General features: G+C 43.4%; 1 protein-coding gene across 2 annotated transcripts in view; it reads left to right on the forward strand.

Annotated features, from left to right (window-relative positions):
- The window catches only part of LOC124036127 (spermatid perinuclear RNA-binding protein-like), a 60929-nt gene that overhangs the window by 34991 nt on the left and 5598 nt on the right, over positions 1 to 20340 (forward strand). Inside the window, exons 8-18 of one of the 2 annotated variants that reach the window (XM_046350283.1) lie at positions 1798 to 1909; positions 2056 to 2153; positions 5637 to 5739; positions 5903 to 5986; positions 7838 to 8046; positions 8397 to 8564; positions 8842 to 8976; positions 14695 to 14835; positions 14980 to 15106; positions 15208 to 15258; positions 19163 to 19667. In XM_046350283.1, the coding sequence (XP_046206239.1) occupies positions 1798 to 1909; positions 2056 to 2153; positions 5637 to 5739; positions 5903 to 5986; positions 7838 to 8046; positions 8397 to 8564; positions 8842 to 8976; positions 14695 to 14835; positions 14980 to 15106; positions 15208 to 15258; positions 19163 to 19416 (1482 nt within the window). In that variant the 3' untranslated portion in view covers positions 19417 to 19667. Of the gene's footprint in view, positions 1 to 1797; positions 1910 to 2055; positions 2154 to 5636; positions 5740 to 5902; positions 5987 to 7837; positions 8047 to 8396; positions 8565 to 8841; positions 8977 to 14694; positions 14836 to 14979; positions 15107 to 15207; positions 15259 to 19162; positions 19668 to 20340 lie in introns of those variants that run through there. The other variant, XM_046350284.1, reaches the window with a different exon arrangement.

Below are 20340 nucleotides of genomic sequence, written 5' to 3' on the forward strand. Positions count from 1 at the left end.
ACTTAGGGGGTGGGGTGAGAGGGATTACTTAACCTATCCTAGGTATTCCTTAAAAACACAGCCAAGACACGCAGGACTGGGTGGCTTCCTCAGTGGTAGGGAGGCGGGACAAGTCTCTGAATGTCCTTGAGTGGCCCAACGGGCTGCGGCGTTCTGGATGAGTTGAAGGGGTTTAATGGCACAGGCAGGGAGCCCAGCCAACAGCCAGAGCCCGGACTTAAAAACACAGCCAAGACACGCAGGAGTGGCTTCGGGACAAGTCTCTGAATGTCCTTGAGTGGCCCAACAAGAGCCCGGACTTGAACCCGATCTAACATCTCTGGAGAAACCTGAAAATAGATTTGCAGCGACGCTCCCCATCCAACCTGACAGAGCTTGAGAGGATCCGCAGAGAAGAATAACAGTAACTCCCCAAATACAGATGTGCTAAGCTTGTAGCGTCATTGATGCTAGGCTGTAATTGCTGCCAAAGGTGCTTCAACAAAGTACTGAGTGAAGGGTTTTTAAATCTTTTTTTTATTTCACATTTATATAACCAGGTAGGCTAGTTGAGAACAAGTTCTCATTTACAACTGCGACCTGGCCAAGATAAAGCATAGCAGTGTGAACAGACAACACAGAGTTACACATGGAGTAAACAATTAACAAGTCAAAAAAAAAAGAGTCTATATACATTGTGTGCAAAAGGCATGAGGAGGTAGGCGAATAATTACAATTTTGCAGATTAACACTGGCGTGATAAATGATCAGATGTTCATGTACAGGTAGAGATACTGGTGTGCGAAAGAGCAGAAAAGTAAATAAATATAAACAGTATAATATAAATATAAATGAGGTAGGTAGGTAAATTGGGTGGGCTATTTACCGATAGACTATGTACAGCTGCAGTCATCGGTTAGCTGCTCAGATAGCAGATGTTTGAATACTTAATACATTTGCAAAGCTTTGTCATAATCGGGTATTGTGTGTAGATTGAGGGAAAAAAACGATTTAATCCATTTTAGAATAAGTCTTGCGTAACAAAATGTGGAAGAAATTCAAGGGGTTTGATTACTTTAGGAATGCACTGTATATTTGGTGCTGTTGAGTTAAGATATCCTCTGTGTGTGGTGTTGTCCCTCTCAAGGTAGCTGTATTCACGTCAGGAATTTACCTGAGTGCGTGAGACGCTATTCTGTTCATGGTTGCTGCGTTTGCCTTAGGGGAACGTGGCAGGAGTGATACTTTGGTGCAACTTCGTACGATTCAAGGTTGCTGCGTGAAATGTGGCTCTGTTCACGGTGTAACTGAATAGGAGTTAATGACTTCCGTGAAACTCCTTCGTGATTATTGCAATTTCTCTTTTGTGTGTTGTGCTTGCGTTCACTAGTGTCTCTGAATAACATGATTGTGCATATAGTGTTGACGTCAAACGGAAAAATCACAGATTGTTCTTGATGTTGTGAGATTCTCTCCGGGTGTTCACAGAACTGGTGCTGTGAGATTCAGATATCAGGACCTGCTTAGACAAAGCAATTGTCTAAGCAGTAAAGTAGAACAAAAGGGAGCAATGGGTTATAAAATATTGGAAAATGCAGTACTGTTGTTGTAATGAGTACATAATGCATGGGATGCTAAGGCATACATGTACGAAAGCGTGTATTTGTATTGTAAATGTATGTAGTTCTGTCCTTTTTGTGATTTACTTGACTATCAAGGTTATTTAATGCTTTGTGTGGGCCCCGGGAAGAGTGGATACAGCTTTAGAAGTAGCAAATGGGGATCCTAATAAAATACCTAATATTCTCTTCCCCCCAGCCCCTAGAGCTGATCTGTGAGAAGGCCATAGCAACCTGTAACCGACCTCTGGGGCCCGGAGAGGCCCTGCGCAGGGTCATGGAGTGCATCGCCTCAGGGATCCTCCTCCCAGGTCAGTCACAGGGACTATGAGGTTTTCTATCCAGGTATCCCCTGGGAAAGTGTTCTGCTGACCTCAATGGGGCTTACTGGGGGTGGATGGGCTGAGTTAGCCCAGTAAGCCCACATAATGTATTTGGATGTTTACTGCGGTTCCAGATGGGCCAGGAGTTCACGACCCCTGTGAGAAGGAGCCAACAGACACCTTGTCAGTGATCACAGGCCAACAAGCTCAGGCTATCACTCACAATGCACAGGTGAGACACTTAAATACATCAGTTACATACCTACAATACATACAGTAGAAGTCGGAAGTTTACATACACTTAGGTAGAAGTCATTAAAACTAGTTTTTCAACCACTCCACAAATGTCTTCTTTTTAATAAACTATAGTTTTGGCAAGTCAGTTAGGATATCTACTTTGTGCATGACACAAGTAATTTTTCCAACAATTGTTTACAGACAGATTATTGAATTTATAATTCACTGTATCACAATTTCAGTGGGTCAGAAGTTTACATACACTAAGTTGACTGTGCCTTTAAACAGCCCTGGAAAATTCCAGAAAATGTCATGGCTTTAGAAGCTTCTGATAGGCTAATTGACATCATTTGAGTCACTTGGAGGTGTACCTGTGGATGTATTTCAAGGCCTGCCTTCAAACTCAGTGCCTCTTTGCTTGAGATCATGGAAAAATCCAAAGAAATCAACCAAGACCTCAGAAAAATAATTGTAGACCTCCAAGTCTGGTTCATCCTTGGGAGCAATTTCCAAATGCCTGAAGGTACCACGTTCATCTGTACAAACAAAGTATAAACACCAAGGGACCACACAGCTGTCATACCGCTCAGGAAGGAGACGCGTTTTGTCTCCTAGAGATAAACAAACTTTGGTGCGAAAAGTGCCAATCAATCCCAGAACAACAGCAAAGGACCTTGTGAATATGCTGGAGGAAACAGGTAGAAAAGTATCTATATCCACAGTAAAACGAGTCCTATATCTACTTAATCTGGAATCCGCTCAGCAAGAAGCGACTGCTCCAAAACCGCCATAAAAAAGACAGACTACAGTTTGCAACTGCACATGGGGACAAAGATTGTACTTTTTGGAGAAATGTTCTCTGGTCTGATGAAACAAAAATAGAACGTTTTGGTCATAATGACCATTGTTATATTTGGAGAAAAAAAGGGGAGGCTTGCAAGCCGAAGAACACCATCCCAACCGTGAAGCACGGGGGTGGAAGCATCATGTTGTGGGGGTGCTTTGCTGCAGGAGGGTCTGGTGCACTTCCCAAAATAGTTGGCATCATAAGGATGCAAAACTATGTGGATATATTGAAGCAACATCTCAAGACATCAGTCAGTAGTTAAAGCTTGGTCACAGATGGGTCCTCCAAATGGACAATGACCCCAAGCATACTTCCAAAGTTGTGTCAAAATGGCTTAAGGACAACAAAGTCAAGGTATTGGAGTGGCCATCACAAAGCCCTGACCTCAATCCCATAGAAATTTGTGGGCAGAACTGAAAAAGCATGTGCGAGCAAGGAGGCCTACAAACCTGACTCTGTTACAACAGCTCTGTCAGGAGGAATGGGCCAAAATTCACCCAATTTATTGTGGGACGCTTGTAGAAGGCTACCTGAAACGTTTGACCCAAGTTAAACAATTTAAAGGCAATGCTACCAAATACCAATTGAGTGTATGTAAACTTCTGACCCACTGGGAATGAAATAAAAGCTGAAATAAATTATTCTCTCTACTCTTATTCTGACATTTCACATTCTTAAAATAAACTGGTGATATAGCTGACCTTAGACAGGGAATTTTTACTAGGATTAAATGTCAGGAATTGTGAAAAACTGAGTTAAAATGTATTTGGCTAAGGTGTATGTACACTTCCAACTTCAACTGTATATTACATACCTACAATGCTGTAAAGTCAGACATCAGGAAAGAAATGACACTGCTCTCCTCGTTATAGTACCTTCTCCCTCACTTTGATTGGATGATGAGGTTTATTTAAAGTGGCACAAGGCCACTCCAGAGGCCCAGTCAAGGTCTATAGTTCGATCAGTGCTGCTACAGCACCCCAGACTCGACCTCTACAGCCCCTTGGAGCTGAGGACACTCATGATGGAGGCCTAATTAGCCCACTAACGAGCGTGGGAAAGCATTCCCAGCGCACCAGCACTGCTTAGTGCTGCTTACATAAAACACTTCTAGACTGCCCCTGTCCCTGAGCAGAATGCAATGTAATACTATTGGGAGGGTAGAGGAAGGTGAGGAGGATCTCTCTGTTTCTCGCTCCAGGTAGGAGAAAATCTGTTCTGTTCATATGCACTGTACATTAAGTCATGGTTGTTGCAATTGTGTATATGTTCCCAATGTAACAACTCTTTCCAAGATCTCTTACTGAATAATGTGGTGATTGAGAAAGTTAAAACTGCTGGGGGTAAAAGCCTAGATAGCAAGCTGTTATGGTCAAAACACGTAGACTATGGTTGTTAAAATGGGAAGAGGTCAAATCAAATTTGATTTGTCACATGCGCCAAATACAAGTGTAGACCTTACCGTGAAAGGCTTAGTTACAAGCCCTTAACCAACAATGCAGTTCAAGAAATAGAGTTAAGAAAATATTTACTAAATAAACTGAAGTAAAACATTTTTATTTTTTTTAAGTAACACAATAACGAGGTTATACATGGGGCACTGGTGCCGAGTCAATGTGCTGTGGTACAGATTAGTCGAGGTAATTTGTACATGTAGGTAGGGGTAAAGTGACTATGCATAGATAATAAACGGGGAGTAGCAGCAGTGTAAAAGCAAAGCGGAGGTCGTCAATGTAAATAGTCCGGTTGGTCATTTTATGAATTGTTCATCAGTCTTATGGTTTGGGGGTAGAAGCTTTTAAGGAGCCTTTTAGTCCTAGACTTGGCGCTGAGGTATCGCTTGCCGTACGGTAGCAGAGGAACAGTCTATGACTTGGGTGACTGGAGTCTTTGACAGTTTTTTGGGCCTTCCTCTGACACCGCTTAGTATATGGGTCCTGGATGGCAGAAAGCTTGGCTCCAGTGATGTACTGGGCCATACACACTCCTCTGTAGCCAGATACCGAGCAGTTACCATACCAGGCAGTGATGCAATCAGTCAGGATGCTCTTGATGGTGCCGCTGTAGAACTTTTTGGGGATCTGGGGACCCATGTCAAATCTACTGAACTGGTACTGAAGCAGTTTACACACAGTTCAGATACTCATCGGTACCTCACAAGACATGCAGCCAGAGGCTGGGAAATGCACAGTATTAAAGAGGCATTTTTTATATTTTTTGTATAACATTATTAATTGTAGTGTTATGTATTTTGTTCGTTTTGTTTCCTATTTGGACACCAGGAAGAGCTAATTGGGGATCCTAGTAAAATACTAATCAAATAAATTAACGGGGTACTGCTAGATTTTGGCATAGCAATGCCAGTACAATTCCAGTCATTGCGCTAGCGCATGCTAGCATTGGCTTGTGAAAGTACTGCTAACTTCCTTCATATAGACTTAAATAGCAGAATCTCGCAGTATAATATTAAATTCATGCTATTGATCGATAGTTCCATATTTAATTCACCCATTGATTACGTTCTAGTAGGCATTTCTAGCATCACTCATTTCTATAGGGCTTATGGTTGTTTTTTACTCTTGTTTTGTGCCCTCATTCTGTCTGGTTTCATACTGTGTCTGTCTGTTTCAGCATGCGCTACGCCTCCTAGCCTTTGGACAGCTTTATAAGGTCCTGAATATGAATCCTCTCACTCCAACCAAACCGTCACACAGACTCTCGGGGTTGGACAAAGGTGTGTGTGTGTGTGTGTGTGTGTGTGTGTGTGTGTGTGTGTGTGTGTGTGTGTGTGTGTGTGTGTGTGTGTGTGTGTGTGTGTGTGTGTGTGCGTGTGCGTGCTCGAGATCTCAGGTTGTCTTTGCTCTCCTGAAGGTGAAACCATCATTTGTATTACACAGGAATCTGTCATAAAAGGCAGCATGAAGACAGACGCACTTACGACAGACAGCTCTTCAAGAGGATGAAATACAACCTGATGAGAGGTCAGATTCACTGCTGCTCTGGCTAAATCCTTCCTGAGTGTAGGGAAATCCCTTTCCTCTCCGTTCAGCCTAGAAAACTACTATGTATTGTAGATGCCAATTGCCCTTATGAGAACTCTATAATAGAATGCGGGTACATTCCAGAATGTCAATACTCAAAAATAGCATTCTGAGTGGGGTATTCATCCCATACCATCTCTCATCTACCCCTCATGGCTAGTAAAGGCTGTCTGTGTCACAGTAATTACATTTCCCCTCACTGTGACTCCAATCCCACAGGACTTTGATCTTCCACAGTTCAAAGCAGGTGACTGACAGATAGGGGGTTGAAATGGACTGGGGATTAATCCCCCTCCAGGCAGTCTCACACAATTATCTTTCTACACCTCGCCACCTCTCACAGGACACTTACCTACACTATAGGACGCTGTCCTTGTATTAGCACCACCACGTTCTCCCACTATCTGACACACCTGCTCCCTTCCTCAATCTTACTCCTTGTCTGCCTGGGCATTTAGATTAGACATGCCTTGACACCTGCCATGCTAACCTAGTTCAGAATCCACTGTATAGAACTAGACCTAAACTCAGCAAAAAAAGAAATGTCCTCTCACTGTCAACTGCGTTTATTTTCAGCAAACTTAACGTGTAAATATTTGTATGAACATAACAAGACTCAACAACTGAGACATAAACTGAACAAGTTCCACAGACGTGACTAACAGAAATGTTACTGAACAAAGGGGGGGTCAAAATCTAAAGTAACAGTCAGCATCTGGTGTGGCCACCAGCTGCATTAAGTACTGCAGTGCATCTCCTCCTCATGGACTGCACCATATTTTCCACTTCTTGCTGTGAGATGTTACCCTACTCTGCCACCAAGGCACCTGCAAGTTCCTGGACATTTCTGTGGGGAATGGCTCTAGCCCTCACCCTAAGATCCAACAGGTCCCAGACATGCTGTGTCTGGACCATGACGGACCCTCCACCTCCAAATCGATCCCTACAGGCCTCGGTGTAACGCTCATTCCTTAATACATTTGAATCTGACCATCACTCCTGGTGAGACAAAACTGCGACTCATCAGTGAAGAGCACTTTTTGCCAGTCCTATCTGGTCCAGGGACGGTGGGTTTGTGCACATAGGCAACGTTGTTGCCAGTGATGTCTGGTGAGGACCTTCCTTACAACAGCCCTCAGTTCAGCCTCCCTCAGCCTATTGCGGACAGTCTGAGCACTGATGGAGGAATTGTGCGTTCCTGGTGTAACTCGGGCAGTTGTTGCCATCCTGTACCTGTCCCCCAGGTGTGATGTTCGGATGTACCCATCCTGTGCAGGTGTTGTTACATTTGGTCTGCCACGGCGAGGACGATCAGCTGTCCGTTCTGTCTCCCTGTAGTGCCGTCTTTGGTGTCTCACAGTATGGACATTGCAATTTATTGCCCTGGCCACATCAGTACTCATCATTGCCTCCTAGCAGCATGCCTAACACACGTTCACGTTTGGTGTTTTTCAGAGTCAGTAGAAAGGCTTCAGTGTCCTAAGTTTTCATAACTGTGACCTTAATTGCCTACTGTCTAAGTGTCTTATCGACCGTTCCACAGGTGCATGTTCATTAATTGTTTATGGTTCATTGAACAAGCATGGGAAACAGTGTTTTAAACCCTTTACAATGAAGATCTGTGAAGTTATTTGGATTTTTACAAATTATCTTTGAAAGACGGTCCTGAAAAGAGGGACTTTTTTGTTGTTGTTGCAGAGTTTATAAAGTACTGTTCAAAATCACAATCTATCTCCTATACTTTTCAATTATGTAATTGAAACCCTGTATGGTCTCCATGTTTCCTCCTAGTTCTGGACAGTAACGGGATGGACCCCAACCTCTCCATGAACGCCGTGATAAGACTGAACCAGGTCCACCCGGGGCTGCAGTACAAGCTATTGTCCCAGTCCGGCCCAGTCCACGCTCCAGTCTTCACCATGTCCGTGGACATCCACGGCACTGTCTACGAGGCTTCTGGCGCCTCCAAGAAGACGGCCAAACTACAAGTAGCACTTAAGGTACCCAACAAACCTATTTCAGTAAATGGCATGGGAAGAATACATGGAGGGATGCATGTTACGAGATGATGAAGACTAGCAGTTAGGAGAGGCAGAGGCCAGTAACATGAGAGAAGCATTGTATTGGATTGATGGAGAAGAGTGGATTTTTAAGAAAGATGATGTAGAATAATCTGTACATGTATTGTAGAACTGTGACACAGACACTATTATTACAATGATACTTTGTAGATATGACACAACTATTGGGTGCACTCTACCATGACAACACACAGTGTCCAAGGAAGTGCCCTCCTCTTGATCTTATATATTATTTTACCATCTTTGATCCTCTTGCTCCTGTTCTCCAGGTCCTACAGGCACTAGGTTACCCAGCTGACTTCGATGTGGACCTGGACTCCCTGAGTGCTGACGAGAGGTCTGACGGCGAGGGACGCAACCATAGAAGTGATAGAAATGACAGGATGTCCACCAGCTCCAGCAGAAACTCTGTCACCACCTCCACAGACGCACACGAGGTAACCACACAACAGTCACACTCCCAACACAACATGACCGTCACACGAACACTAGCTAACCACACAACCATCACACTGACCACATGATGTTACCACACAACTGTCACACTAACATGGAAACCTATTATAAATCTTTCATTGTGATTGCCTACAGTATATGCGATAGTTGTTAAACTGGTGTACATCCATAATGGACATGTTTTGTGTGATTCACCGACCGAACTCCATCTCTTACAATTCTAGAGAGGTAGTGATTTCATTCTATTATTATCCCTAGTCCCGCACCCCAGGCCTTCTCCTTACGGCAGGGGGCAAGAACCCAGTGATGGAGCTGAATGAGAAACGCAGAGGCCTGAAGTACGAACTCCTATCAGAGACCGGCGGCAGCTGTGACAAACGCTTCATCATGGAGGCAAGTATTTATACACACTTACACGCTTAAGCTGCTTTTTGTTGCGCAAAATGCTTCAGGGAGGGCCCAACGCTGCGTACAGAGCCCTCAGCGCACTCGCACTGTAGGCTACAAATCCTTGAGTTTCCCTGTATTTCGTTGGGAAGCAGCTGTGAAGCGAGCTGTGGTCCTTCTGTAGCTCAGTTGGTAGAGCATGGCGCTTGTAAGGCCAGCGTAGTGGGTTCGATCCCCGGGACCACCCATACGTAGAATGTATGCACACATGACTGTAAGTTGCTTTGGATAAAAGCGTCTGCTAAATGGCATATATTATTATTACTGTAGCCTATTGCGTGTTTGTGTTTGAGTCTTATTAAAGAATGTGAAAAAAAAATGTTTGCTGATTTTCTTTAAATCATGTATGGTTGTTTTTTGGCATAAATTAAATAAGTTCATATGGGCCGAATATCTTTGTGTATGTTATATATATGTATATATACCTTGGGGAGAACAAGTATTTGAAACACTGCCGATCTTTGCAGGTTTTCCTACTTACAAAGCATGTAGAGGTCTGTAATTGTTATCATAGGTATACTTAAACTGTGAGAGACGGAATCTAAAACAAAAATCCAGAAAATGACATTGTATGATTTTTTTTATTTATTAATTTGCATTTTATTACAGGACATAAGTATTTGATACATCAGAAAAGCAGAACTTAATATTTGGTACAGAAACCTTTGTTTGCAATTACAGAGATCATACGTTTCCTGTAGTTCTTGACCAGGTTTACACACACTGCAGCAGGGATTTTGGCCCACTCCTCCATACAGACCTTCTCCAGATCCTTCAGGTTTCGGGGCTGTTGCTGGGCAATATGGACTTTCAGCTCACTCCAAAGATTTTCTATTGGGTTCAGGTCTGGAGACTGGCTAGGCCACTCCAGGACCTTGAGAAGCTTCTTACGGAAGCCACTCCTTAGTTGCCCTGGCTGTGTGTTTCGGGTCGTTGTCATGCTGGAAGACCCAGCCACGACCCATCTTCAATGCTCTTACTGAGGGAAGGAGGTTGTTGGCCAAGATCTCGCGATATATGGCCCCATCCATCCTCCCCTCAATACGGTACAGTCGTCCTGTCCCCTTTGCAGAAAAGCATTTATTTATTTATTTTTTCACTTTTATTTAACCAGGTAGCCTAGTTGAGAACAAGTTCTCATTTACAACTGCAACCTGGCCAAGATGAAGCATAGCAGTGTGAACAGACAACAACACAGAGTTACACATGGAGTAAACAATAAACAAGTCAATAACACAGTAGGAAAAAAACAGTCTATATACATTGTGTGCAAAAGGCATGAGGAGGTTGGCAAATAATTACAATTTTGCAGATTAACACTGGAGTGATAAATGATCAGATGGTCATGTGCAGGTAGAGATACTGGTGTGCAAAAGAGCAGAAAAGTAAATAAATAAAAACAGTATGGGGATGAGGTAGGTAAATTGGGTGGGCTATTTACCGATGGACAATGTACAGCTGCAGCGATCGGTTAGATGCTCAGATAGCAGATGTTTAAATTTGGTGAGGGAGATAAAAGTCTCCAACTTCAGCGATTTTTGCAATTCGTTCCAGTCACAGGCAGCAGGGAACGGGAAGGAAAGGCAGCAAAATGATGTTGGCTTTAGGGATGATCAGTGAAATACACCTGCTGGAGCGCGTGCTACGGGTGGGTGTTGCCATCATGACCAGTGAACTGAGATAAGGCGGAGCTTTACCTAACATGGACTTGTAGATGACCTGGAGCCAGTGGGACTGGCGACAAATATGTAGCAAGGGCCATCCAACTAGAGCATACAGATCGCAGTGGTGGGTGGTATAAGGTGCTTTAGTAACAAAACAGATGGCACTGTGATAAACCGCATCCAGTTTGCTTAGTAGAGTATTGGAAGCTATTTTGTAGATGACATCGCCGAAGTTGAGGATTCGTAGGATAGTCAGTTTTACTAGGGTACGTTTGGTGGCGTCAGTGAAGGAGGCTTTGTTGTGGAATAGAAAGCCGACTCTAGATTTGATTTTAGATTGGAGATGTTTGATATGAGTCTGGAAGGAGAGTTTACAGTCTAGCCAGACACCTAGGTACTTATAGATATCCACATATTCTAGGTCGGAACCATCCAGGGTGGTGATGCTAGTCGGGCGTGCGGGTGCAGGCAGCGAACGGTTGAAAAGCACGCATTTGGTTTTACTAGTGTTAAATAGCAGTTGGATGCCACGAAAGGAGTGTTGTATGGCATTGAAGCTTGTTTGGAGGTTAGATAGCACAGTGTTCAAGGAAGGGCCAGAAGTATACAGAATGGTGTTGTCTGCGTAGAGGTGGATCAGGGAATCGCCCGCAGCAAGAGCAACATCATTGATATACAGTGGGGCAAAAAAGTATTTAGTCAGCCACCAATTGTGCAAGTTCTCCCACTTAAAAAGATGAGAGGCCTGTAATTTTCATCATAGGTAGACTTCAACTATGACAGACAAAATGAGGGGGAAAAAATCCAGAAAATCACATTGTAGGATTTTTAATGAATTTATTTGCAAATTATGGTGGAAAATAAGTATTTGGTGGTCAATAACAAAATCTCAATACTTTGTTATATACCCTTTGTTGGCAATGACAGAGGACAAATGTTTTCTGTAAGTCTTCACAAGATTTTCACACACTGTTGCTGGTATTTTGGCCCATTCCTCCATGCAGATCTAGAGCAGTGATGTTTTGGGGCTGTTGCTGGGCAACACGGACTTTCAACTCCCTCCAAAGATTTTCTATGGGGTTGAGATCTGGAGACTGGCTAGGCCACTCCAGGACCTTGAAATGCTTCTTACGAAGCCACTCCTTCGTTGCCCGGGCGGTGTGTTTGGGATCATTGTCATGCTGAAAGACCCAGCCACGTTTCATCTTCAATGCCCTTGCTGATTGAAGGAGGTTTTCACTCAAAATCTCACGATACATGGCCCCATTCATTCTTTCCTTTACACGGATCAGTCATCCTGGTCCCTTTGCAGAAAAACAGCCCCAAAGCATGATGTTTATACTCCCATGCTTCACAGTAGGTATGGTGTTCTTTGGATGCAACTCAGCATTCTTTGTCCTCCAAACACGACGAGTTGAGTTTTTACCAAAAAGTTATATTTTGGTTTCATCTGACCATATGACATTCTCCCAATTTTCTTCTGGATCATCCAAATGCTCTCTAGCAAACTTCAGACGGGCCTGGACATGTACTGGCTTAAGCAGGGGGACACGTCTGGCACTGCAGGATTTGAGTATCTGGCGGCGTAGTGTGTTACTGATGGTAGGCTTTGTTACTTTGGTCCCAGTCATTCACTAGGTCCCCCCGTGTGGTTCTGGTATTTTTGCTCACCATTCTTGTGATCATTTTGACCCCACGAGTGAGATCTTGCGTGGAGCCCCAGATCGAGGGAGATTATCAGTGGTCTTGTATGTCTTCCATTTCTTAATAATTGCTCCCACAGTTGATTTCTTCAAACCAAGCTGCCTACCTATTGCAGATTCAGTCTTCCCAGCCTGGTGCAGGTCTACAATTTTGTTTCTGGTGTCCTTTGACAGCACTTTGGTCTTGGCCATAGTGGAGTTTGGAATGTGACTGTTTGAGGTTGTGGACCAGTGTCTTTCATACTGATAACAAGTTCAAACAGGTGCCATTAATACAGGTAACGAGTGGAGGACTGAGTAGCCTCTTAAAGAAGAAGTTACAGGTCTGTGAGAGCCAGAAATCTTGCTTGTTTGTGACCAAATACTAATTTTCCACCATAATTTGCAAATAAATTCATTAAAAATCCTACAATGTGATTTTCTGGATTTTGTTTTCTCATTTTATCTGTCATAGTTGAAGTGTACCTATGATGAAAATTACAGGGCTCATCTTTTTAAGTGGGAGAGCTTGCACAATTGGTGGCTGACTAAATACTTTTTTGCCCCACTTTATTTGGAACAGAAACCTTGGTTTGCAAGTGTCTTCACTGACATTTTCAACCCCTCTGTAATACCAACATGTTTCACGCTGACCAGCATAGTCCCTGTGCCCAAGAACACTAAGGTAACTTGCCAAAATGACTACCGACCTGTAGCACTCATGTCTGCCATCCAGGACCTCTATATACCAGGCGGTGTCAGAGGAAGGCCCTAAAAATTGTCAAAGACTCCAACCACCCTAGTCATAGACTGTTCTTTCTGCTACCGCACGGCAAGCGGTACCGGAGCGCCAAGTCTAGGTCCAAGAGGCTTCTAAACATCTTCTACCCCCAAGCCATAAGACTCCTGAACATCTAATCAAGTGGCTACCCAGACTATTTGCATTGCCCCTCCCCCCTTTACCCTGCTGCTACTCTCTGTTGTTATCATCTATGCATAGTCACTTTAATAACTCTACCTACATGTACATATTACCTCGACTAACTGGTTCCCCCGCACATTCACTCTGTACTGGTACCTCATGTATATAGTCACGCTATTGTTATTTTACTGCTGCTCTTTAATTACTTGTTCCTTTTATTTCTTATTCGTATTTTTTAAACTGCATTGTCGGTTATGGCCTTGTAAGTAAGCATTTCACTGTAAGTATTCAATGCATTTGACTAATAAGATTTGATCTCAGACAAAGCAAGAATTATTGTCCTGCTGTTGGCCCATTGGCTGTTGATGGGGGGTCGTAAATGATTCAGGTGATTGATTAGAATGAGTCCTTCAGAACTCTAGCCTACTAGTCATCCAGCACACGGTCGTCTGGACACTTTCCTAGGTCAAGTCAGTCACATTTTTTTGCTGTTAGCCTATTGGCCCAGCGTCCTCCGGGTTAGGGGAGGGTTTAGCTGGGCTAGACCGTCATTGTAAATAAGAATTTGTTCTTATCAGACTTGCCTAGTTAAATAAAGGTTAAATAAAAGAAAAATGAATAGGCTTCAGTCAGACTTGACATATTGCTGCCAATAGCCTAATACTCCTCCAATCGATGGAGAGATTCTGTGTGCTGCTGATAAGTTTGAGGGGATCGGCCAGAACAAGCCGCTGTGCAGTATCTCTAATAAAGGCAATTTCATATGCTGTTTGAATTAAAATTTCAAGGAAATATTTTAGACCTAGTTTTATTATTAATGTAATTAGATTCTGGAGAAAATTGAAAAAACATTTATTACCAGGTTAAAATCATTTTTCCTCCGGTTTATTGGTTTCTTCTGGGCTATTGAACATGTGCACATTTTAAATTTATCAATACAGGAATTAGTAGGTTAATGGATTAGGTGTTACTTTTTTAAAGTAATCTCTTTTATTCTAACAAGGAAGGCAACAAAAGTGCATGCTTCCTGGGACTTGTTCAATCGCATGCAGCACAGATGTATTATAGACAAAGACAGCCAGCCAGCTGTGTGTGTGCGGGCGCGGTGCACCAGACATTTGGGGCGCGCCAGCCGTGTGGGTGTGGACAAAAGAGTCGCCTACGAAGGATTTAGCTTCTTCTGCAGCATTCGTTGTAAAATATAACTCTGTGGCGGTGCTTCACACACACACACACACACACACAGACTTGCACACACACCCAGCAGCCTAGCACCTGCTTGACTTTTATTTAAATATTTTGACCTGACCAAGAGAAACTAAACTTGAGCCCAGTAGGTCAGGGCAAGTGGCTCTAGTGTAGTTTTGAATGATTGAGTGTCTGTACTGTACTGTAGGTGGAGGTTGATAAACAGAAGTTCCGAGGCTCGGGGCCCAATAAGAAAGCGGCGAAGGCTTGCGCTGCCCTGGCTGCTCTGAAGAGACTATTCTCTGACTCCAAAGACCCTCGCAACAAGAAGAGGAGACCAACCACACTGGTGGGTGGACAAAGATCACTTTCAGCCCATGCATAGAATTCAAATGAGCCTATCATTATTAGTTGTGCAGCATACGTCCAAAAGTATGGAAATGTATGCAAAGGTGACACTATAACCGTAAAGAATGTGTATGTTTGTTTGCAGGTGAAGAGAACTGTGTCATCAACTGTGACTATCCCAGCCCATGCCCATTCCAGGCCTAGAACAAGGCCAGTGATGCATAGAGCACCCTACATCAGCGCTCCCCCCACCCATGGCTACCTCCCAATAGGTAAGACCTGGGGCTTGGTGTTGGTAAATGTGTGTGTTCGTTAGGTTGTCGCTATGTAAGCACTGCTCCTGTAGCTAAAGTTCTCTGACCTTTCTTTCCAGGCTATGGAGCTCCATATGGTTATGGTACTGCAGCTTCCCTCCCTGCCTATGGTAAGCACATTGTTCATACCAGAGCCAGGGCCAGCAGCTATTAGACGGTGTCACACATGCATGCGTTTCTTAAAATATATTTTTTGTATTTTATCCTAATCTTTCTCCCCAATTTTCGTGATCTCCAATCGCAATCTTGTCTTATCGCTGCAACTCCCCAATGGGCTCGGGAGAGGCGAAGGTCGAGTCATCCTTCCTCCGAAATATGCCTGCCAAACCACGATTCTAAATAACTTCTTGGGGCTGAGATCCAGCTAACGGGATCTATATGACAACAGCCAGTGAAAGTGCAGGGCGCCAAATTCAAAACAACAGAAATCCCAAAAAATAAAATTCCTCAAACATAGAAGTATTTCACACCATTTTAAAGATACACTTGTTAACCTCTTCAGTCGACCCTCTACTTTTTCGAACATTCTGTTAAAAATCGCGCAACATTTCAGCGCCCTGCTACTCAGGCCAGGAATATAGTATATGCATATGATTAGTATGTGTGGATAGAAAACACTCAGACGTTTATAAAACTGGTTAAATCACGGCTGTGACTATAACAGAACGTGCGTTTCAACGAAAAGTGCAAGAAAATCTGATCACTGAAAATGGAAATAAATATCCTTGCGCCACTTCCAGGAATTGTTCAAAGTGAACCGAATTACATGAGGCCGAGGTTTCAGTGCCTACAGCTTCCACACGATGTCTAGAGTCTTGTCATTTGATTCAGCTTTCATTCTTGGTCAAACCGAATCAAGGGAATCGATTCCCTCCGGTCTCCGACCGGATATTTTGGTTGAGAGTTACACGGACATTTTTTCCAGACGGACAGCTAAAGAATATACATCGCCTCGTGATCAATTTGATCTCTTATTAACGTTTAATAATACCTAAAGTTGCATTACAAAAGTATTTCGAAGTGTTTTGTGAAAGTTTATCGTCGACTTTTTGAATTTAAAAAAATGACGTTACTTTATGAAACGCTATTTTTTCCCGTTTATCACACAGTCTTCATAGATCGATATCTAGGCTATATATGGACCGATTTAATCGAAAAAAAGACCCAATAGTGAGACATCTAGGAGTGCCAACAAAGAAGATGGTCAAAGGTAATGAATGTTTTATATTTTATTTGTGCGGTTTGTGTAGCGACGACTATGCTAATTATTTTGTTTACGTCCCCTGCGGGTCTTTTGGGGTGTTACATGCTATCAGATAATAGCTTCTCATGCTTTCGCCGAAAAGCATTTTAAAAATCTGACCTGTTGCCTGGATTCACAACGAGTGTAGCTTTAATTCAATACCCTGCATGTGTATTTTAATGAACGTTTGAGTTTTAACTAATACTATTAGCATTTAGCGTAGTGCATTTGCATTTCCAGAGCTCTAGATGGGACGCCTGCGTGCCAGGTAGGAGCAAGAGGTTAATCCCACCACAGTGTCCGATTTCAAATAGGCTTTACGGAGAAAGCACCACAAACAATTATGTTAGGTCAGAGCCAAGTCACAGAAAAACACAGCCATTTTTCCAGCCAAAGAGAGGAGTCACAAAATTCAGAAATAGAGATAAAATGAATCACTAACCTTTGATGATGATCTTCATCAGATAACACTCATAGGACTTCATGTTACACAATACATATGTTTTGTTCGATAAAGTTCATATTTATATAAAACAATCTCAGTATACATTGGCGTGTTATGTTTAGTACTTCCAAAACATCCGGTGATTTTGCAGAGAGCCACATCAATTTACAGAAATACTCATTATAAATGTTGATGAAAATACAAGTCTTATGCATGGAACTTTAGATACACTTCTCCTTAATGCAACCGCTGTGTCAGATTTCAAAAAAGCTTTAGGGAAAAAGCAAACCATGCTATAATCTGAGTACAGCTCTCAGAGCCCAAACAACCAAAAAAGAGATCCGCTATATCCGCTATCCGCTAAGTCAGAAATAGCATTATAAATATTCACTTACATTTTATGATCTTCATCATAATGCACTTCTAGGAATCCCATTTCCATAATAAATGTTTGTTTTGTTCGAGAATGTCCATTTATGTCAAAATAGCTACTTTTGTTAGCGCGTTTTGAAAAAAAATCCAAAGTCACGAAGCGCGTTCACTAGTTGCAGACGAAATGTCAAAAAGTTCCGTTACAGTCCGTAGAAACATGTCAAACAATGTATAGAGTCAATCTTTAGGATGTTTTTAACATAAATCTTCAATAATGTTCCAACCGGACAATTCCTTTGTCTTCAGAAAAGCAATGGAACGGGAGCTACCTCTCACGTGAACGAGCATCACGAGTTTGTGGCAATCTGCCAGGCCACTGACTCAAAGAGCCCTTATGAGCCCCTCCTTTACAGTAGAAGCCTCAAACAAGTTTCTAAAGACGGTTGACATCTAATGGAAGCCTTAGGAAGTGCAACATGACCAATGTCCCACTATCTTCAATAGGGAATGAGTTGAAAATCGACCAACCCCAGATTTCCCACTTCCTGGTTGGATTTTGTCTCAGGTTTTTGCCTTCCATATGAGTTATGTTATTACTCACAGACATCATGCAAACAGTTTTAGAAACTTCAGAGTGTTTTCTATCCAAATATACTCATAATATGCATATATTAGCAACTGGGACTGTGGAGCAGGCAGTTTACTCTGGTCACCTTATTCATCCAAGCTACTCAATACTGCCCCCAGCCACCTGTCCGCTTAACCCGGAAGCCAGTTGCACCAATGTATTGGAGGAAACACAGTTTAACTGACGACCAGTCAGCCTGCAGGCACCTGGCCTACCACCAGGAGTCACTAGAGCGCGATGAGCAAAGTATTCCCCCCCGGCCAAACTCTCCCCTAACCCGGACGACGCTGGGCCAATTGTGGGCCGCCCTATGGAACTCCCAGTCACAGCCAGTTGTGAGACAGCCTGGGATCGAACCTGGGTCTGTAGTGATGCCTCAAGCACTGCGTTGTAGTGCCTTAGACCGCTGTGCCTCTCTGGAGGCCCCGCATGCACTAACTTTTCCAACTCACCTTGCTATTTTCTGCTTTCCTGATTCTTAGCGAGGGTGCTCAGATGCCGAACAGTCAAATGTGAGTGCCTTCAGAAAGTATTCACACCCCTTGACTTTTTTTCACATTTTGTTACATTACAAAGTGGGATTAAATGTATGTAATTGGCATTTTTTTATCAACAATCTATACAAAATACTCTGTCAAAGTGGAGGTAAAATGTGTATTCAACCCCCTGGGGTCTCTTAAGTCTGAGCTTTGCAAACCTGGATTCTTCAAGCTCTGTCAAGTTGGTCATTTATCATTGCTAGACAGCCATTTTCAAGCCATGCCATAGATTTTCAAGCTGATTTTAAGTCAACTGTAACTAGGCTTCTCAGGAACATTCAGTGTTCAAACTCCCTAGTCCTTGCCAATGACAAGCATACCCATAAGAGGATGCAGCCACCACCATGCTTGAAAATATGAAGAGTGGTACTCAGTGATGTGTTTAGTTGGATTTGCCCTAAACATAATGCTTTGTATTCAGGATTCTCTCCAAGATGGCGTAGCAGTGCAGACGTGTCTTTTTCGCCCTCTCGTGTACATTTGTATTTTTGTCCTTTTTGTATATATTTCAATTTTATTTTCAATCTCTTTTCCATTTTAAATCAATTATACCTACTGGTAACCTTCTTCACCCAATGTGATACGGAACATTGGCTAACCAGCTAATTAGCTACAAGCTATTTAGTCATTGTCAGCAACGGCTAGCAGCCTTTACCTTCTGCACAGAGACCAGCCCTTTTTTTTTAGCCTGGATAATACTTGCCAGCCTACCAGTATCGGACTGTTTCTCCACTACAACGCCAGATTCCTGCCGTAATCTCTGGACCATTTCTCCTGATCTTCACAGCTAGATACCTGCCACTGAGTGACCCACTACCGAAGCTAGCCCTGAGCCAGGCCATGCCCCACCTCCCGGCCTACTCAGTTGTTCACCCGGACTCCACCCAAACACGGCTAGAATCCACTACTCCACCGGATCCTCGCCATAAGCTCTGGACCTTGGCACCGGATCACCGCTGCTACCAAGTGGCTATAGTGGCTAACGCCCCTGCCCCAAAGCTAGCTCCAGTTATCCGTGAGCCAGGCGCATCTCCCTGCTAGCAAACTACAACTAGAATACCTCTTTCGCCATCTGGCTTGGATCCTTTGTCGATACAGTGCCCCGCCGCACCACCATGACTGGTCTGCCCGACGAATACTCCATCATCCATTATCTGCCGACCCCAGCCGTGAACTCGGGCTCTGTGTGTAGTTAACCGACCCTCTATCCCCATTCATTGCCATTTTACCTGTTGTTGTTTTAGCTGATTAGCTGTTGTTGTCTTATCCATTGTTGTCTTGGCTAGCTCTCCCAATCAACACCTGTGATTGCTTTGTGCATCGCTTTATGTCTCTCTCAAATGTCAATATGCCTTGTATACTGTTGTTTAGGTTAGTTATCATTGTTTTAGTTTACAATGGAGCCCCTAGTTCCACTCATACCTCTGATACCTCCTTTGTCCCACCTCCCACACATGTGGTGACCTCACCCATTATAACCAGCATGTCCAGAGATGCAACCTCTCTTATCATCACTCAGTGCCTGGGCTTTTTAGCCTGGATAATACTTGCCAGCCTACCAGTATCGGACTGTTTCTCCACTACAACGCCAGATTCCTGCCGTAATCCCTGGACCATTTCTCCTGGTCTATCACAGTGCCGTCCATTTTGTCACTAAAGCACCTTATACCACCCACCACTGTGACTTGTATGCTCTAGTCGGCTGGCCCTCACTACATATTCGTTGCCAGACCCACTGGCTCCAGGTCATCTACAAGTCCATGCTAGGTAAAGCTCCACCTTATCTCAGTTCACTGGTCACGATGGCAACACCCATCCGTAGCACGCGCTCCAGCAGGTGTATCTCACTGATCATCCCCAAAGCCAACACCTCATTTGGCCGCCTTTCGTTCCAGTACTCTGCTGCCTGTGACTGGAACGAACTGCAAAAATCGCTGAAGTTGGAGACTTTTATCTCCCTCACCA

Source organism: Oncorhynchus gorbuscha, linkage group LG05 (genome assembly GCF_021184085.1).
Source record: "Oncorhynchus gorbuscha isolate QuinsamMale2020 ecotype Even-year linkage group LG05, OgorEven_v1.0, whole genome shotgun sequence".
In the NCBI taxonomy this organism is placed as follows: Eukaryota; Metazoa; Chordata; class Actinopteri; order Salmoniformes; family Salmonidae; genus Oncorhynchus; species Oncorhynchus gorbuscha.